This window comes from Ahaetulla prasina, chromosome 4, assembly GCF_028640845.1.
Source record: "Ahaetulla prasina isolate Xishuangbanna chromosome 4, ASM2864084v1, whole genome shotgun sequence".
Lineage (NCBI taxonomy): Eukaryota > Metazoa > Chordata > Lepidosauria > Squamata > Colubridae > Ahaetulla > Ahaetulla prasina.
Window position 1 is genome coordinate 633051 of NC_080542.1, and position 17173 is coordinate 650223.

At 57.3% G+C, this 17173-nt stretch overlaps 2 protein-coding genes across 5 annotated transcripts; both read right to left on the reverse strand.

Moving 5' to 3' along the window:
* Positions 1 to 1110: 1110 nt before the first annotated feature.
* UFSP1 (UFM1 specific peptidase 1 (inactive)) lies at positions 1111 to 5093 on the reverse strand. Of its 3 annotated transcripts, none has more exons than XM_058181378.1 (2): positions 4898 to 5093; positions 1111 to 2147 (listed from the first exon to the last, which is right to left on the reverse strand). In XM_058181378.1, exons 1-2 carry the CDS (start codon positions 5004 to 5006, stop codon positions 1474 to 1476), a joined length of 783 nt encoding a protein of 260 aa, XP_058037361.1. In that variant the 5' UTR covers positions 5007 to 5093; the 3' UTR covers positions 1111 to 1473. The 3 variants fall into 3 exon arrangements, with proteins under 3 accessions (XP_058037361.1, XP_058037363.1, XP_058037362.1); XM_058181380.1 differs by having other exon boundaries at positions 4926 to 5043; XM_058181379.1 differs by having other exon boundaries at positions 4637 to 4919.
* Positions 5094 to 6168: 1075 nt separating this feature from the next.
* SLC12A9 (solute carrier family 12 member 9) lies at positions 6169 to 16482 on the reverse strand. Of its 2 annotated transcripts, XM_058181316.1 has the most exons (14): positions 16243 to 16477; positions 15467 to 15705; positions 15100 to 15234; positions 14345 to 14476; positions 13916 to 14206; positions 13408 to 13515; positions 13215 to 13326; positions 12834 to 12991; positions 12658 to 12740; positions 11632 to 11756; positions 11068 to 11260; positions 9720 to 9894; positions 9387 to 9533; positions 6173 to 8362 (listed from the first exon to the last, which is right to left on the reverse strand). In XM_058181316.1, the coding sequence occupies exons 2-14, from the start codon at positions 15681 to 15683 to the stop codon at positions 7458 to 7460; spliced, it is 2781 nt and encodes a 926-aa protein (XP_058037299.1). In that variant the 5' UTR covers positions 15684 to 15705; positions 16243 to 16477; the 3' UTR covers positions 6173 to 7457. The 2 variants fall into 2 exon arrangements, with proteins under 2 accessions (XP_058037300.1, XP_058037299.1); XM_058181317.1 differs by lacking the exons at positions 14345 to 14476; positions 15100 to 15234 and having other exon boundaries at positions 6169 to 8362; positions 16243 to 16482.
* Between the last annotated feature and the right edge of the window lie 691 nt (positions 16483 to 17173).

Here is a 17173-nt window from a genome sequence, read left to right on the forward strand (position 1 = left end):
GGGGGATGCACGAAGGGAGGCTCAGCCAATCTCATTGTACCAATGTTGTACTCGTGACAATAAAGGTTTGGTTTGAACTGAATTGAATTGGTTCAGTACATCTGGCTTCCTCGTTGAACTTCCTGATCGGAAGGTCACAAATGGACACCACGACCGACCGTCAGAAAGAAGAGTCTGTGGCCGATCCTCTGAATATTGATCGTGTGAGTTTGGAGATCCCACGCTGGGTCTTGCTGGCCAAAGAGGGAGGAACCAGACCCCGTTTCTTCTTCTTCTTCAAATTTACCACTCACCTCTCCCCCCACCCATCCGCCTGTCCCTTCACTGCCCCGTGGAATGCTGGAAATATCCTCTCCTCCTTGCTGGACGACATTCCTTCCGGATGACAGAAAATAATTCATCAATTGAACAAGTCATATAAATGGCATTCCTGCAACTCTCACCCCAGGGTGAGATATGATGACATTTGTGTCCCAACCGGTCACACAATTACAACACCAGTTCAAGAATATCATGTTCTTTTTCAGTTGTTAGTAACCATAAAGGGAGTTTCTTCTTCGTCATTGTTTTTTTAATTTATGTAAGAAATTTTTCATTCTTAGAGCAACCTTAGCTGCTTTTTCTTGCAGATCCCCCCCCTTTCCTCCCCCTCCCAAGCCACAGCCCTTTCTCTAGTGCAGGGGCCTCCAAATTTGGCAACTTTTAAGACTTTTGAATTTTAACTCCCAGAACTCCCCAGCCAGCTTTTTTTTTTCCACTTTCTTGAAGATATATTATGTTTACCGCATCCCCACCATCTATTAAGAAAGTTATCCTATCAAAAAGTGTGATAACGGTAGTGTAGCCACATTTGGCCTCGTCTCATCCAAGCTGAATTCTGGTAAACCTTTGTGGGCTGGGGAATTCTGGGAGTCGCAGCCCACAAGTCTTAAAATTGCCAAGTTTGGAGACCCAAATTTGCTCTAGCAAACAAAGAAGTCTAGTCTGGGGAGAAGCCAGCTGGGAGAACAGCTTCTGCACTTAAAAGCTACTAAACCATCAAGCAACCAAACCAGCCAGTTCCACCCAGCACTGACTCTCCTCAAATCCCACCAAATTAAAATAAACACATTTTCGTCGTCCGGCCTTTAATAGAGCTGGTTTGTTGTGCCGGCCAGGGAGGGAAGGATGGGTTCAACCCAGCCCCAGCAACAATCATCTGCCAATCCAGAAACAGGAAGTCAACCAGACCTAGCAGCAGCTCCAGAACTTGGCTGCCTTTCTCGGCCTTGAAGCTGCCGGGAGCAGTCAGGGAAGCAACCCTGAAGGGGACCCCATGCTGGTTGATGCAGGAGCTGCAGCCCAGGGCTTTCCTTCCGTGTTGAGGCCCCCAGCATGTGCCAAGGACATGACGCCCGTCCACAGCCAATCCCTTAGGACTGCCGGGCTAAAAACCGCCGGGAATGAACGGCTCCTACGTGTGCCATGCCTCTTTCACACGAAGTGGAAGGGGGGGGCTTTGGCCTTGAACTGGGGCAAACACAGGTTGTAGAAGGAGGTCTCCTCAAAGGAGCTGAGCGCCCGCCAGGAAACCCACCTCTTCGCCTGGGCTTCCTGCCGGCTGAGCGAGCCTGCTCTGCCGTAGAAGTGCGGATCCAGAACGAGCAGGTGGTGTCCCTCGGAGCCAGAGGAGACCCCCAGCAACCCCTTGGAGGCATGGTCCCGGCCTCCCCCCATCATCACGGGCCCCCTGCCTCCCTGGAAGTGGGCATACAACGTCTCCAGCTCCCCTTCCAGATCTCGGCCAAGGCGGACGTGGAGCAGTTTGCCCGGCACATCGTAGAAATAATCCATACAGAGAGCGGCTTCCACAGTGCCGATCCAGTCCCGCGAGCCTGAGAATGAGGGGGGCTTGTCTCCCATCTTCACCAGGGAATCCTGGATCTCCTTCAGGGAAGGAACCGGGTGGTGGGCAACTGCTTCTCCCCTGGCTGCCACCAGCCAGGAGCACATCATCTGGAGGGTACGGTAGCCGCAGCCCCACCCTCTGTCGTCCACCCCCTCACAGCCGTAGTGGTAGTAGTCGTAGGGCCCGGAGACGAGAGCCAGGCGATGCGGGCAGCCGGGAGGGGGAAGGCCCAGGTGGACGGTGGACAGCAATGCCATGCCTGAAGAGGACAAGAACAGACGTGTGGGAAGCAGAGTGGGTGACGGGTGGCGGCGGCTTCCAGTGCAGGGAATCCTTGATTTATGACCACAATTGTGCCCAAAATTTCTGCTGCTAAGCGAGACAGTTGCCCTTTCTTGCCACGGTTGTTAAGTGAATCACTGGGGTTGTTAAGTTAGTCACAGGGCTGACAGGTGAATCTGGCTTCCCCATTGACTTGGCTTGTCAGAAGGCTGCAAAAGGGGACCGACCCGACACCTAAACCAACATCTACTACTTGCTTGCAACACCCAGCCTGTGGGGCCAATTTTGACTCCAGGAACAAAACCAGAAACTTCCCTGCTACCTGAAGGCACCTGTCCTGGCTGCCCCAGTTTTTCCTTTAGCTCAGAATGACGGGGTGCCATCATGAAAACGATGGTTTGACAGAGAAGTTTCTAAGAAGGAACTGACCCTGTTCTCAGGGTAAGACTGAGTCACCGGAAGAGAGAGAAAAAAAAGAGTTATCTTTGCGACGCTGAAGAGTCTCCATCATCCAGGTTGTCCCAAAGTTGGTTTTTGAAGAGGCAGCTGGACTTTTCTGGTTTTTTTCTTTGAAGACATTTCGCTTCTCATCCAAGGAGCGTCTTCAGCTCTGACTTTCCCCACCATCTAGTCAGAGCTGAAGACGCTTCTTGGATGAGAAGGGAAACGTCTTCAAATAAACAACAATCCAGAAAAGTCCAGTTGCCTCTTGAAAAACCAACTTTGGGATAGTTATCTTTGCTTTGGGGGGGGGGGGAGGACTTGAATTCTCACTCCAGCACAGCCACACCCGAAATAAGGATTCAGGCACCCAGTGACTAGGTGAGAGGTCCAACTAACCAAAGATGGCAGCTGGTTCTGAGCTCCCCTTTAGTGCCATCAGGTGCTCGTCGGAAGGGCTGCAGCCCATTACGTGTGGACAAGCAGACCTGCGAAAGAAACCATCCTGTAGTTTGATGCAGGCGTAGCTGCTGTACTTTGCAGGGCTTCAGGCTGGTGGCTGATTCAAGGAATCTGGGTGAGGCAGCTACCCTTCCACCTCTGCCCAACCGTGGCCCAACATTACATCCCCAAGACAAATGCAGGAAAATCTAACCCAAACCCAACCAAAATCCTCTCGGACAGCAAGAGAAGATGGTGCATAAATTCCAGAAATAAAAACCAAGGAGGATCAGGCTGCTGGCATATGTTGTACCTTGATGAAGGTATCTTTTCTTTTATGTACACTGAGAGCATATGCACCAAGACAAATTCCTTGTGTGTCCAATCACACTTGGCCAATAAAAATTCTATTCTATTCTATTCTATATAAATCTATTAAGATGTCTCTTTGGAACATATTCCCACCCACCCCCACCCCCGAGGGAGGTCGGCCTTAACCCTCCTTACCTTTCCGAAGAGTTTAAAGACTCCAACTCTGGATTGGAGCTGCAAGGCGGGGGAGGGGAAATTTCACATTGGGGGTGGCTGATGGATTAATACCAGATCCTCCCCCTCCCCCCTCTGCTCATCCTATTCCCTCCCTTCCCATCTTTTCCTTAGTCTTGAATACAGGCAGTCCTCGAATGATGACCACAATTGAGCCCAAAATTTCCATTGCTAAGCTTGATGGTTAAGTGAGTTTTGCCCCATTTTACAACTTTTCTTGCCACAGTTGTAAAACGAATCACTGCAGTTGTTAAGTTAGTCACGCGGTTGTTAAGGGAATCCAGCTTCCCCATTGACTTTGCCTGTTAGAAGGTTGCAAAAGGGGATCATGTGACCCCCTGCAACCCTCGTAAGTGTGAGTCACTTGTTAAGCGGCTGAATTTGGATCATGCGACCAAAGGTCGTAGGTCACTTATTCAGTGCCGTGGTAACTCTGAATGGTCACTAAATGAACTGTCCTAAGTCAAGGACCACCTGTATCTGCATTTCTCCTGTATTTTATATGAATTTTTGAATAAATTTATCTCTACGATTAAAAAGCTAAAACTACGCAACCGTACAAATCCACTGTAAGCTACTCAAGAGTCACCCTGGGGGTAAAATGGGCGGCCAATGTATTTAAATACATACATACATAGATGCCAGGATCAGGTTTGGGAGAGGCTGGGAGAGGCTCTTGGGGGTGGGGGTGTAGGGGGCTTTTCCTGCTTCTGGGGGGGAGCCCCTTTATGCACCCCAAAAGTGGATGGGGGGGCCTCTATTTCACCCTCCATTAGAATAGAATATAGCTGGAAGGGACCTTGGAGGTCATCTAGTCCAGCCCTCTGCTTGACTTTCTTCCACGACACTCGAGTGAAAGTCAGATTTTGGAAGTGGGGGGGGGGCTCTTCTCCATCCAGACAGCTGGACTACAACTCCCATCACTCTCGGTGGGCCGGAATGAAGGGAGGGGGAGTCAGGGCTCGGGCCTCTCCCGCATCCGAAGAAGCGGCTCCTTCCTGCGGGTCGCCCGGCTTGCCCAGCGCCGCTTGGACTCACCTGGCGAGGCACACCTGCAGGCCGGAAGTGACGGCTGGGGAGCCTCCGCCTGGCTATGGAGACCGAGCCGCGCTCCTAGAGCGTCCAGCCTTTCGTGCTCTCACTAGGCATTGAGGGAGGAAATCGGACTCAAGCCCCACCGGAAGTGGGGGCCGGCCATCTTGGGAGGGGCCCAGCCCAAAAAAGGACCGTGTGTCTCTCCCTGCCCCGGGCTCCTTCTTTGCCCCGGTGCAGGCGCGGCGTCGTTGCGTGAATTAATACCTGCGCGTCGGATGCCAGAGAATCGTACCTGCGTTCGAATCCGACGCCGTGTCAGACGGCTAACCCTCCACCCCGCCACGGAGCGCCGCTCTACACATTGCGCCTCCATGGCAAAAGCGACCTGGCGGAGGTCCTAGAGTTACGAAAGTGAAGAGTGACGCTCTAGCCTTCGTTACTATGCAACTTCTGGGCTCCTTCTTGGCTGTCGCCCTGGTCCCTCCAACTATTTAGGACCATAATAGGGCCGTGGTGGCTCAGGCTGTAAGAAGCCTGTTATTAAACACAGCAGCCTGCAATTACTGCAGGTTCTAGTCCCACCAGGCCCAAGGTTGACTCATCCTTTATAAGGGAGGTAAAATGAGGACCCAGATTGTTGGGGGGGGGGGCAATAAGTTGACTTTGTATATAAATATACAAATAGGATGAGACTATTGCCTTACACAATGTAAGCCGCCCTGAGTCTTCGGAGAAGGGCGGGATAGAAATGTAAATTAAAAAAAAAAAAATTCCCATAATTCCTTGACAGCGAATTATAAGATTTCACGATCTGAACCCGGCGCCTGGATCCTAAGGCGGAAAAAATAAACCAAGAAAGAATAAATTAAAGCGGACTTCCCAGAATTCCCCAGCCAGCAAGGATTCTGGGAGTTGAACTCCGCCCATTTGGAAAGTTGCCAAACTCGAGCAGCTGCCTTTGAAAACCAGCCTATTGAGCGAGTCCCGTCTCCAGCCCAGCAGTCCCGCGGCCCGTCCACCCGCTTTCCGACCGTTCTGTCCGCTGATGCAAGGCGCCCCCTCCCTCCCCTGGGGGCTGCATCACCGCGGGGACCGGGCAGCCCAGCCGGGCTCCTCCTGCAGCTCTGCGGCTGCTCGGCCACTCAGCTGCCCGGGGGAAGAGAGCAGCTTGCAGGTTGCGGGGCCAGATCGGCTCCAGCCCCACCGCTTTCTCCGGTCTTCCTTCCTGGATGCTGCCGGAGAACGCCGCTTCCCCTTCCCCGAGAGCCTCCGCCCCGTTTCTGGCCCATTTCTCCCCATCCCACCTCCGGGGCAGGGAGACCTATAAACCCGACGGATCCACGCGGACCCAAATCTCCATCCAGGGGAAGACGAGGGCGGGGCGGCCGTTTCCCCGAAGCCCCCGCAGGCTCAGCCCAACGAGGGATGGCATTGCGGGAGCCGGTCCGGGAAAATCGCGGCCAACCCCGCTGCCCTCGCTGATCCTCCGCTGAGGATGGAGCCTCGGGAAAAGCCAGCAAACGCCGCAGCTGAAAAGCAGACACGCTCCGCTCCTGGAGTTTCGCTTTTATTGCCCGGGTTGATTCCGCAGGAGCAGCTGCTCTCCCTCCCCTCCTTCTGTTGGTGCGGGGGCTCCCTTGCCGACCCTCCCTCTTTCCAACCCCGCGCCCAGTTTTCCCAGGCGCCCCCCTTCCCCCCCCTCCCCCAGCCCTGGCTTGAGCGGCAGCTGAACCCGGGAGCGGTTAGTGGTTAGTAGAAGCATCTTTTGCAGGAGAGAAATCAAAACTCTCTTTTGGTTAAGTGCTTGTCATTTCTAATCCGCTAGGCTAATGACCTGGGTGGAGACTCCAGCCAGGGCTGAGGAGGGGGCGAAGGAGCTTCAATTCTGACTTCGCCATGGGGGAGGGGGAGAACTGGGGTGCAAAGAGGAGCCATCCTCCCAAATCACCTGCGCTGCTCCAGCTGAAGGAGGCGTGGCTGCTGAAAAGGAGGAAGACCCACCCGCCGCGGAAGACCCCACTTGCTCATTCTGGACCGCTTTCGATAAAGGCCTCTGAAAGGGGTTGTTCCAACCATTTGGAACACAAAAATGTGCGAGCCAAACAGAACTGTCCTGGGTTCAAAACACCCCCAGAAACGACCCACTTTGAACTCATATCGGAAGCTTCACACAACGTTCCCAATCCAAATGGCTCCCAATGCACTTCTTGGTTACGCCGCACTGCAAATCCCATTGTTGGTGCCAACACAGCCGCCCTTGAGTGGCCCGCGATGATGGATGGGTGTTGTATTTCCACACACAGGGAGGCGGGCAGTCTTGGTCAAGCCAGTGTAGAGAGCCTGGGCTGAGGAGGAATCGCCTTGAAGTCCAAAGAGGCCCAAGTGTTTCCTTTGCCCGAATATCGGTGCCCGCTTGTCCTCTCGGCCTTCTTGCACAAGGAAATGGATGAGGAAATTATTTCTGGCTCTGGGAATCTGGGGGAGAGCTGAGAAGAAGCCCTCATGCCTCCAGGGGTAGAGGAAGATCTCCTGGCTGGGACCCTCAGCCCCATTAAGATGGTCCCACAAAAATTGTCCTGAAATAGTGGAAGACATTTGTGTCCCGCAGAACACAGTCCTTGTTCCTCCTCTCCTGGTTCAATGAGCCTTCTCAGCTGCCCCAAATGTCCCCTTCTCCCCCCACATCTTCAGCCAAGCCGTGCTCGGTCTGGCCTCCTCCTCGTTTCTCCCCCCCCCCTCCAGAGACAAAGGCACGTTTTGTTCGTGGGTGACAAGGCGTTTAGGGCCACTGCTGGCCATGAATGCAGGGCCTGCTGCTGGCCACTTACAGTTCAGTGCAGGTGACAGGGGTCAGCCCGTGGATCAGTAGGGTGGGCCCCAGGTTGGTGGTGAGAATCTCCAGCTGCTCCAGGTAGCGCTCGTACTGAGAGGTGTCCGCCGGAGGCCGCGGCAGGTACAGGAACCGTACGGCCGTCTGACCGCCTTGCTTCTGTAGAAGCTCGTTGACCGAAATCAAGTACTCGTCCGTCACACGGAAGGTGGCCGCGTTCAGGAACGTTTCCCCCAAGGGGTTCTCTTTGGGGAGAGGATCCGGGGGGCCCTGAACCTCAGCAGGGCTTGGTCCCCCAGTGCCCGCAGGCTGGGCGTGGCTCTGGAAGGTGGCCACCTGGTCCCAGGTCACAATCTTGATGGTGGCCTTAATCCTCAACTTGGTCAGCAGCTCCCGCAGTTTCTCCTCCTTGCTCACCCAGCCCACGTCCCCCGACTCCACGCAGATGAAGAGGCGCAGCCGGGCGCCTTTCCAGGAGCTGACCATGGTGAGGATGCAGGCCATCTGGAGGAGGAAGAGGCTGCAGATGTCCACGTAGGTGGGCGTGTTGGGGCGCAGGAGGTTGAGGGGCCAGACGTCGATGTAGCGGCCTTCCAGGCGCTTCTTGGAAGCCGAGGACGAGAGCAGATCCATGTCCAGCAGGTGGAAGTAGCGGGCCAGGCACACGTTCTTGTGCATCTTCACGGCGTCCGAGATGATGGCCACGTACTCGGAGGGCTTCAGAGCCCGCTGGTTCGCCGTCACCCGCACGGGGGGGAAGTGGGCTTGCAGGGCCGTCAGATCCACCCCAAACTCGTCGTTCTCCCGGGCTTGGCTGAAGGCCGGGTCCTGCAGGAAGTAATCCTCAGGCACGCAGTCATCGTAGAAACCCAGGACCAGCGTGTTGGGCTTCATCCCGCCTGCAGACAAGGAAGCGCACAAACCACGTCGACTCAGGCGGCCCGAGTGGGTTCCAAAAGACGCAGCACGCCGACCACGGTTTATAATCCAGGGACCCCCTGGGGACCTTGCCAACATTTTGACCTGTGGAATGGGGGCAGCCTGGTATACAGTGACAGGAGGCTCCAGAGGGGAACCTGCTCACCACGTCAACTGAGGAGTCCCCCCAAGCATTGGTCTTTCCTCTTCTCCTTCTGGAGGTGCCAAGAGTGGCTACCAATAGGGGTCCAGGAAGCCATCCTGTGGCAGTTTGGCCCAGTAGTAAATCATGCTGGCTTAAAAACGTTGGCGAGTTCTAGTCCCACTTTAGGCACAAAAGCTGCCTGGGTGATCAGGCAAATCACCAGGAGACTGGGAATTCTAGTGCTACCTTAAGCAGGAAAGCCAGCTGGATGACTTTGGGCCAATCAGGAGACTGGGAGTTCTAGTCCAGTATTAGGCACAAGAGCTGTCTGGGTACCTTTGAACCAATCACTAGGAGACTGGGAGTTCTAGTCCAGGCTTTGGCAGGAAAGCCGGCTGGGTGACTTTGGGCCGATCCCTCCCTCTCAGCCCAACCCACCTCGTAGGGTGGTTGTTGTGGGAAGATAAGAGGAGGAAGCAGTATCGGGTTTGTTTGCTGCCGTGGTTCATTCATAAAAATAATAAAGGCAGGATATGAATGAACAAATAAGTAGACTGTTTTGGTTTGATTTCCCCAAAACATCTGGCTGATCTGTGGTTGGGAGGGGGCAGGACCACCTTGGGGGGGGCACAGGGTGGGACTTCAAAGGACCCCTTATGCTTCTTTTCTTGGCAAGCCCTCCATTCTCAGGGGCTCCCTGGCCAATTAAGGTCATCTTCAAATCAGAGGAGTTACTAACTCCCAAGGACCTTTGAAAACAACAGAACCAAAGAAACGCCAGGCTCCTCGATACCAAATGCTGACCCAGATGCCCTCATTGGGGTCTCTCCTCTCCCCCCCCACCCGCCCGGGCTCCTCACCCAGGCCCGTGATCCGGAGCAGGTGCTGCGTCCCCTGCCGGACGGAGGGCGACAAGGTCAGGTCCACGAAGGCCTTGATGCTGAGTTTGTCCACCAGGCTGAGCCAGAAGTTGTAGTGAGCCTGGATGGGGTCCGAGGGCATCGTATCTGCGGGAGAGGCAGCAAAGGTGGCACCGCCAAGACCCACCGGCAGGGCGGGTGCATAGGAGGCAAAATATGCCCCCCCCCTGCTCTGGGGTTCGGTCTTTCTGAACCCTACACCCCCCCCACACACACCCCCAGGGTCCGTGGCATCCCACGGAAGGGGAGTCCCGGGAGTCTGCAGGGCCCTACCCAGGTCCCCGATCTCCACGTGGCCCAGGACAAAGAGGCCTCCTTTCTTCAGATGGTTGATGAACCTCATCAGCTGGGATCCACCGCGAGGGTTGGCTACCATCAGCAGGATCTGCGGCCGCCAAAACTTGACGTGGTCCTTCCGGATGTCGAGCAGCAACAGGTACTTCCGGACCTTTCGAGGGGGTGGGGAGGAAGAGGGGAAGAGAACCCCTGTTAGCCCCACAGGAGACATTTCCCTCCCTGGTCTTTAGCTCGGACTGCACCCGTTGCCTTCTTCTCTGCAGGTGGTCCTTGACTTATGACCACAAGTGAGCTCAAAATGCATGTTGCTGAGAGACGGTCGTTAAGGGAGTTTTGTCCCATTTCGCAATAACCCTTAGGCTTATATACCGCTTTACAGCCCTCGCTAAGCAGTTTACGGAGTCAGCATCTTGCCCCCAACAACCTGGATCCACATTTAGTGAGCTTTCTTGCCACAATTGTTAAGTGAATCGCCACAATTGTTGTTAGGACACACGGTCGTTAAGTGAAACTGGCTTGCCCATTGGCTTTGCTCGTCAGAAGTTGCAAGAAAGGGATCGTTTGACCCTGGAGTAGGGCAACCATCATAAATATGAGTCAGTTGCCTGAATTTTGATCATGTGACCGCAGGGATGCTGTAACGGTCATAAGTGTGAAAAATGGACAGAAGTCACTTTTTTCAATGCCGTTGTAACTTCGAATGGTCACTAAACGAGGACTACCTGAACACGGCCACCAAAGTAGGTCCTGTCCTGCCTTTAGGATGCCTGCTTTGCTCCCATCCTCGTGCATTACAGGTAGTCCTTGACTTACAACTCCTCGTTTAGTGACCATTCAAAGGGACAACGGCAATGACCGTTGCAGGATCCCCACGGTTGCAGGATCAGAATTTGGGCCCTTGGCAACTGGCGTGGATTTACAGCGGTTGCAGCGTCCTGGGGTCACGTGAACAACATGTGTGACTTTCCCAGCCGGCTTCAATGGGGGAAGCCGGATTTGCTTAATGACCATCTTTTTCACTTAATGACCAGCGATTCACCTAACAACCATGGGGGAAAAAGGTTCGTAAATTTAGTCCGGCCTCCCCTGGCTGAGCCACAGACTTACAATTGTGGTTGTGAGTTGAGGCCCACCCAGACTTGCCTCAACCACTAACCGAGGCCCCCACCCCAGCCTGCATGGATCGGCACAGCCCCTCCTCGTCCTGCTCAGCCAGCCTCAGCCAGCGCAGAGCCTGACCGGCCTGAAAGAGGCTGCCGGCAGGACGAGACGGACCCCCGCCCCCTCTGTGTCCTCTTCCCCTTCGGCCCCCACTGCCTGGCACCTGGTGGAAGATGAGCGCCTGGCTGATGTAGCCCCAGGACGAGGCGGCCGAGCGCAGGTGGATGAAGCCCAGCAGGAGCAGCATCAGCCCCAGGCTCCCCGAGGCCCCCGCCGGGCTGATCAGGAACATCATCACCAGGCAGGAGACGATGCCAAGCAGGCAGGTGTGCCAGGAGAAGAGCTGGAAGGTGGGGCTGTGGAGGCGGAAGAGAGGAAGGAAGGAGACGGAAAAAGAAAGAAAAGGAAGGGGAAAAAAGAAAGGAAGAAAGAAAAGAAAGGCAAAAAAGAAAGAAAGAAGGAATGAAGAACGAAAGAAAAAGAAAGAAAAGAAAGAAAAAGAAAGAAAAGAAAGGCAAAAAAGAAAGAAAGAAGGAATGAAGAACGAAAGAAAAAGAAAGAAAAAAAGAGGGAGGGAGGGAGAGAAAGAGAGAGAGAGATTGATGTGGCTGGTGAGGTCCCTCCCTCCCTCATCTCTTCTGGGACTTGAGGGCCCAGCTGAACCCACAGACACTCTCCCTCCCCTCGTGTGCCCTTCCCCTCCTCCCTCTTGGGAAGCTGCACCCACCGGAAGTTGGGGGCCGAGGCCCACTCGAGCGCCAGGCAGGCCAGGTCCACGGCGGCATAGGCGACCAGGTAGAAGACGGTGACGATGCCAGCGATGGTGTTGAGCTTCCCCACCAGGAGCACCAGCTGGGGAAGGCAGAGCTCCTTAAAAGGGGTAGGGGGGGGGAGAACCCGGAAAAGCCACCCCAGCCCCTCCCCCAGCCAGCAGGTGGGTGCCCATCTTCCATCCGTGACCCTTCACAGCTCTGTCCCAGCCCTCTGGCCCCATCTCCCTCTTACGGCCAGAAGGTGGGCAAGCCATTGCAGCAAAGAACCGGACAAGGGATCGATGCGTAATTAGGGTCTCTTCTGCCCTGAGGACCCCCGGAGTCACCCGACAGGGACCAGGGGAGGTTGGCCTGCGGTGGAAAGGAGTCTGGATTCCCAGGAGGGAGGGGCTGCTTTCCCGAGGGCAAAGCTTGGAGTGTCTGGGAGGCAGGAAGGAGGTCAAGGCGGCCCCTCCCAGGAGTCTCTATATAGTTATGCAGGGAGTTGCTTTAGCCTGGCAAGATCCTGTGTACAGCTAGTCCTCGGCTTACGATGGTCCATTTAGTGACCATTCAAAGTTACAGTGAAAAAAGTGACTCATGACCGTTGTTCCACACTTAAGACCCTCGCAGCATCTCCAGGGTCACGTGATCAAAATTTGGATGCTTGGCCACTGATTCGTGACGGTCGCCGTGTCCCGGGGTTGTGTGATCCCCTTTTGCGACCGACCCCCTGACAAGCCAACACAAATGTGGGTCCCAATTGCAGTCATAAGTCGAGGATTCCCCATATAAAGCAGGAGTCTCCAAATATGATTTTGAGACATGTGGACTTCAATTCCCAGAATTCCCAGCTCCCTTCTGCTTGCTGGCTGGGGAATTCTGGGAGTTGAAGTCCAGAAGTCTTAAAGTTGCCACATTTGGAGACCCCAGCTATAGAGGACTAATTCCACCTGTTGTGCTTGGTTTTTAGGGCCTGATTGGGGGGAGGGAGACGTTACCTGTGCGAGGCCCCAGGTGTAGAGGACAGCCACCCAGGGGTTGCCTCCTCTGGAGACAATCTTGGCCGGAGCCAGGACAAGCCCTGCGGGGAGAGGAAGCAGCATTAACTGGACCTCCCTGGCCAGGAAGTGGGGAGGGGCTGCCGAGGGGCTTTGTGGGCAGAGGGTTCCCTCACCAAACAGGTCATCTTTGGCCAGGGCGTGAAGGATGCGGGAAGCGCCAATCAGGTTGCTCATGGAAGCCGAAAGCGAGGCGGAGTAGATGCCCATCAACACGAAGGGCGGCCAGACGTTGATGGACCGGAAGAAGCCATAGTCGCCTTTCAGGAGGGCCCTGTGGGGTGGTGGGAGGACCAGCGTGGGGTGTCAGGCTCTCTCTCCCCTGCCAGCAACTGTCTACCTGACAAGCCTCACCTGGACACCCCCCCCCCAAATTCTTCATGCCCCTAAGTCTGCTCCCCCCCACATGCCAGGTGCCCAGAAGTCTCCAGCTGAGAGCTTTGCAGCCTGCTGTGTGGGAGGGGCTGTGGCTCTCTGGGTTACCTGTAGCCACTCACCTCTCGCAGGTGAAGCTGGTCATGAAGAAAAGGAAGAAGTAGATGATGAAGGTGTACAGGACAGCCACAATTGTCCCCTTGGGGATGGAGGCGCTGGCGTTCTTCAGCTCCCCTGCGAGAATTGACGCCGTTACCCTCCCGTCTCTCCGATGGAAGCTCTCCCGGGACCCCCAAGCCCCTCCCCGGGCCTCACCTGACATGTTGGAGCCGGCCATGATGCCGGTGCAGCCGTTGAACATGACGGCAAAGACGGTGGCGAAAGACATCATGTTGTTGGTAGTGTAGTCCCGCGAGTACATGGCTATGGGGGGGAGGGAAGAGCCAGGCTATCACGAGGGGACACAGCTGCCTCCATCCATTCCCCTCCCTCCCTGCCTGCCGCCCTGGGGCTTCTTAACCTGGCCACAGGTCACCCCGTATTGGCACTGGGCAGCCCCTGCCGAAGCATCATCTTCACTTAACAATCCCATCATCCCTTGCAATGGGGTGGAGTCTGGGCAACTGAATGGAGCTAGGAGAGTGTTTTACTGGCCGGATGCCCTTCCTGTTGCCAATGCGGAGTTTCTATCAGCAGGGAGAGAAGTATCCGTCTCTACCTAGGATCGAACTCACAGCCTCCTGATTGTGAGGCGAGAGCTCCAGCTCTAGGCCCAGGAAACGCTTGGCCTCCCTCCTCGCCCACCTGGTCGAAGCCCCCCTACCATACATGTTGTCCCTGAGGGTGGAGATGTTGAAGCCCGTGAAGGAGGCGTTGAAGGTCTGGTTGCCGCCATGGGAGACGGCGATCTCCCGAGGGGAGACGGTGAAGAAGCTGGCGAAGATGGTGACCAGGACCAGGTTGACCAGGAGGAAGATGAAGAAGGCTGCCCGGGAGTAGATCTGGGCCCCCACCAGGCACACCAGCAAGCAGAGCAGCAGCACCAGAGAGCTGTACAGGAAGCTGTAGAGGTAGCCCTGAGGGAGGGTCTTCAGGCCCGGCGGCTCCGATCCATCTGGGCCAGGAGGAGGAGGAGAGAGAGGGGGGCTTCAGGGGGAGATTCACACCTGTGTCCGGAGCAGAACAGGACGGACAACTGCCCTCGCTCCCCCACCCACCCCCAAGCCCTGGGGCTCTGTGGCTGGAAGCCCACCTGCTCCAAAAACATCCAGAATGGCTTCCACCAGCCCAAGGACGTAGACCCCGCAGGCACAGACATTGGCCAGGTAGAACATGAGGCCGATGCTCCCCCCGAACTCGGGGCCCAGAGTGCGGCTGATCATGACTGGGGGGCGGGTGAGCAGTTAAGGGAAAGTTTCAACAAAAATAAAACACACACACACACACAAAAACGCCTAAAACTTGACAGAGGGAGCCAAATGCCCCCACCCCAGAGGCAGCGTTGGAGACTCCTGGTGTTGAGGGTCTCTCTCTCATGATGGACTTTTGGGGGCTTGAGTGGTGACCCTGGAGAGCCCCCAACTCCCTCCCCATCTGGCCAGTCCTCCCACCCTCCTCGCCTGCAGCTAGTAGGGGCTTTGAAGGAGCAGAGGGGCAGCCCTGGGCGAGATGCCAAAGTCCGGCATCACAGGTGGGCGGGGGAGGGTCGTCCTCCTCCTTCCAAAGGAGCACGAATCCCATGTGCCACATCTCCTCTTCTGCTGGGTCGAGGGTTGGGGCAGGGGGCTGACTCAGGCCGAGGTTTGGCAGTGCCAGCATTGAGCTGACCTCGGCTGACCTGGAAGAGCTAAGCAGGGCTGCACCTGGCTGGCAGTGGGATGGGTGATACCTGCAAGGCCGGACTTGGGCATCTCTGCCAAGGCAGCACAGCTTTGCCACACCTGCAGCAGCCCCCTTCAGTGCTGCCCCCCTCAATCTCAGCCCCTTCAAGGAGGCCCCAAAGGATACAGTAAGCCCCCCCAGCCTGGACGGCTCCGTTGGTGGAGATGGCGCAGACGGAGAGGACCGTCAGGGAGATGATGACATAGGCGACCACCAGCATCAGCAGCGACTGCAGGAACCCCGCGTGGCCCACCACGAACCCTGGGAAGAGGCGGGGGGGGGGGCAAAGGGGGGTGAGCTCAGGGGGAACCCCCCCCCTCCAAGGACGGACTTTGTGCCGGATGGATCCGCTGGGCAGAGAAGCGGCCTCCGGGGCGTGGGGGGGGGGGCGGGCGGGGCAAGCGGGCTCTTCTCTTCTCCCAGCCGCGGTTGAAGGGGAGGGGGCGGCCGCGGGAGGGAAGGGGAGGGGAGGGGAGCGGGACGGTCAACCTACCGACTCGCATGAAGACCACGATGCTGAACATGGAGAGGACGGTGGGTACGATCACCCCGAAGAAGGTGGAGAGCTGGCGGGCCGGGTCGGGGCCACCGCCGGCTGAGGCCGAGCCCACCACCAGGGGCGCCTCTTCCTGGGCGACCCCCGCCATCTCCGCGTCCCCCGAGACCCGAAAGAGGCGGTAGCTGAGCAGCGGGGAGCTCTCGGTGGACATGGCCCGGAGGGCCGCCGCTTATCTAGGGGGAGAGCGGCGGGGGGGGGGGGGGGGGCGATCAGAGGCTGCCGCAGAGCCCCCCGCCGACCTTCCTCGTCCCCCCTCCTCCCCCTCGGACGCAGGAGGCAAGAAGCAGACTTCCGGGGGGGGGGAAGGGCTCCCCGCCCTTTGATGGAGCTTCCGCGTTCAGAGCGAGGATCTCTCGGGGCATCCTCCATCGCCGCGATCCCCGGGGTGGCGGGGTTGGGGTCCACCTGCGCCCCCGTCCCCGGCCTCGTCCAGGAAGGAGCCCCTCGTCCCAAGTGGGGAGGGGGCGTCGAGGGGCTCAGGGGGACGCTCGCCGCTTAGGATGGAGCAGCGCAGCTGTTTGTGTCGCCGGGCGGAGGGGGAGGGGGAGGGAGGCGCGCGAGGGGGGCGATGCCCGAGCAGCTGGGCGCCCCAACCGGGGGCAGGGAGGGAAGGGGGGGGGATGGGCAGCCGCGGGTCCGATCTTCTCCCACCGGCTCCCCAAGACCGGCTCCGGTAGCCCCCCGCCCACCTCTCCGCGCTCCTCGCCCACCTGGCTCCGGGCTGCGCTGCGGCTCCCGGCTGCCCGTCACGGGCTCTGCATGTGACCGGCCGGGCGGGCCCTTGGCCGCCGGGCTGCATCCTCGGCCGTGAGCTCAGATCCTGCCGGGAGGGGCGGGGGGAGGGGCGGGGGCGGAGGCGGTGCCAGGGAAGGCGGGCGGGGGGATCCCGGGCCGCCCTCCGCAGCGCCCGCCGGCCACGGGGAGAGCCCGGGACCCCCTCTCCGCGCTCCTCCTCCGGACCGGCTGCTTCGGGATGGGAGAAAATCCCATTGGGCGAGCCCCCCCCTTGAAGGAAAGTCTGCCCCCCCCCGCCCCGCTCTGCTACCCCATCCGCCTGGGCGGGGTCTCGTCCGGGCGCACTCGCAGCTCGGGGAGGATCCCCGCTTTTCTTCTTTGCGCAGCGGCGATTCTTCCCAACAGCTGGAAAGTTCCCCCTCCCACCCCACCCCCCCGCTTTCCACGCGTGCTGCTGGGAAGGCGGTGGGCGAATTACCGCCCCTCCCCAATCGCAGCCACTTCCTAAACTCGGAACTCTTCATTTATCATATATTGTGTCCCAATGGCCGAAGGTCTCTGGATAATTTTCCCTAAAAGACACAAAAGCTACAACTGAAATAAGAGTGGGGACAAGGAAACCAGATAAAACACACTATGGAAACAGGGAAGAAGCCAGGCGTTCCTCCTCCCACCTGCGCAGGTGAAAATACAGTGAAAAGACAATTAAGTCAAGGCTACGACTTAGGTCTGACCTGTAGAGATTTTGTGTGGTTGGGTGGCTGCCAGGGCACCCTGGGAGGCGTCTGAGGCTTCGAGATCCACAGCTGTGGGACAGTGAACCCCTTTTCTCAGCTGGCGCATCATTTGGGCAGCCCCCACGGCTTGGCCTGGCCCCGGGTGGCGCCTCCCCCTCTGGCCACCTCT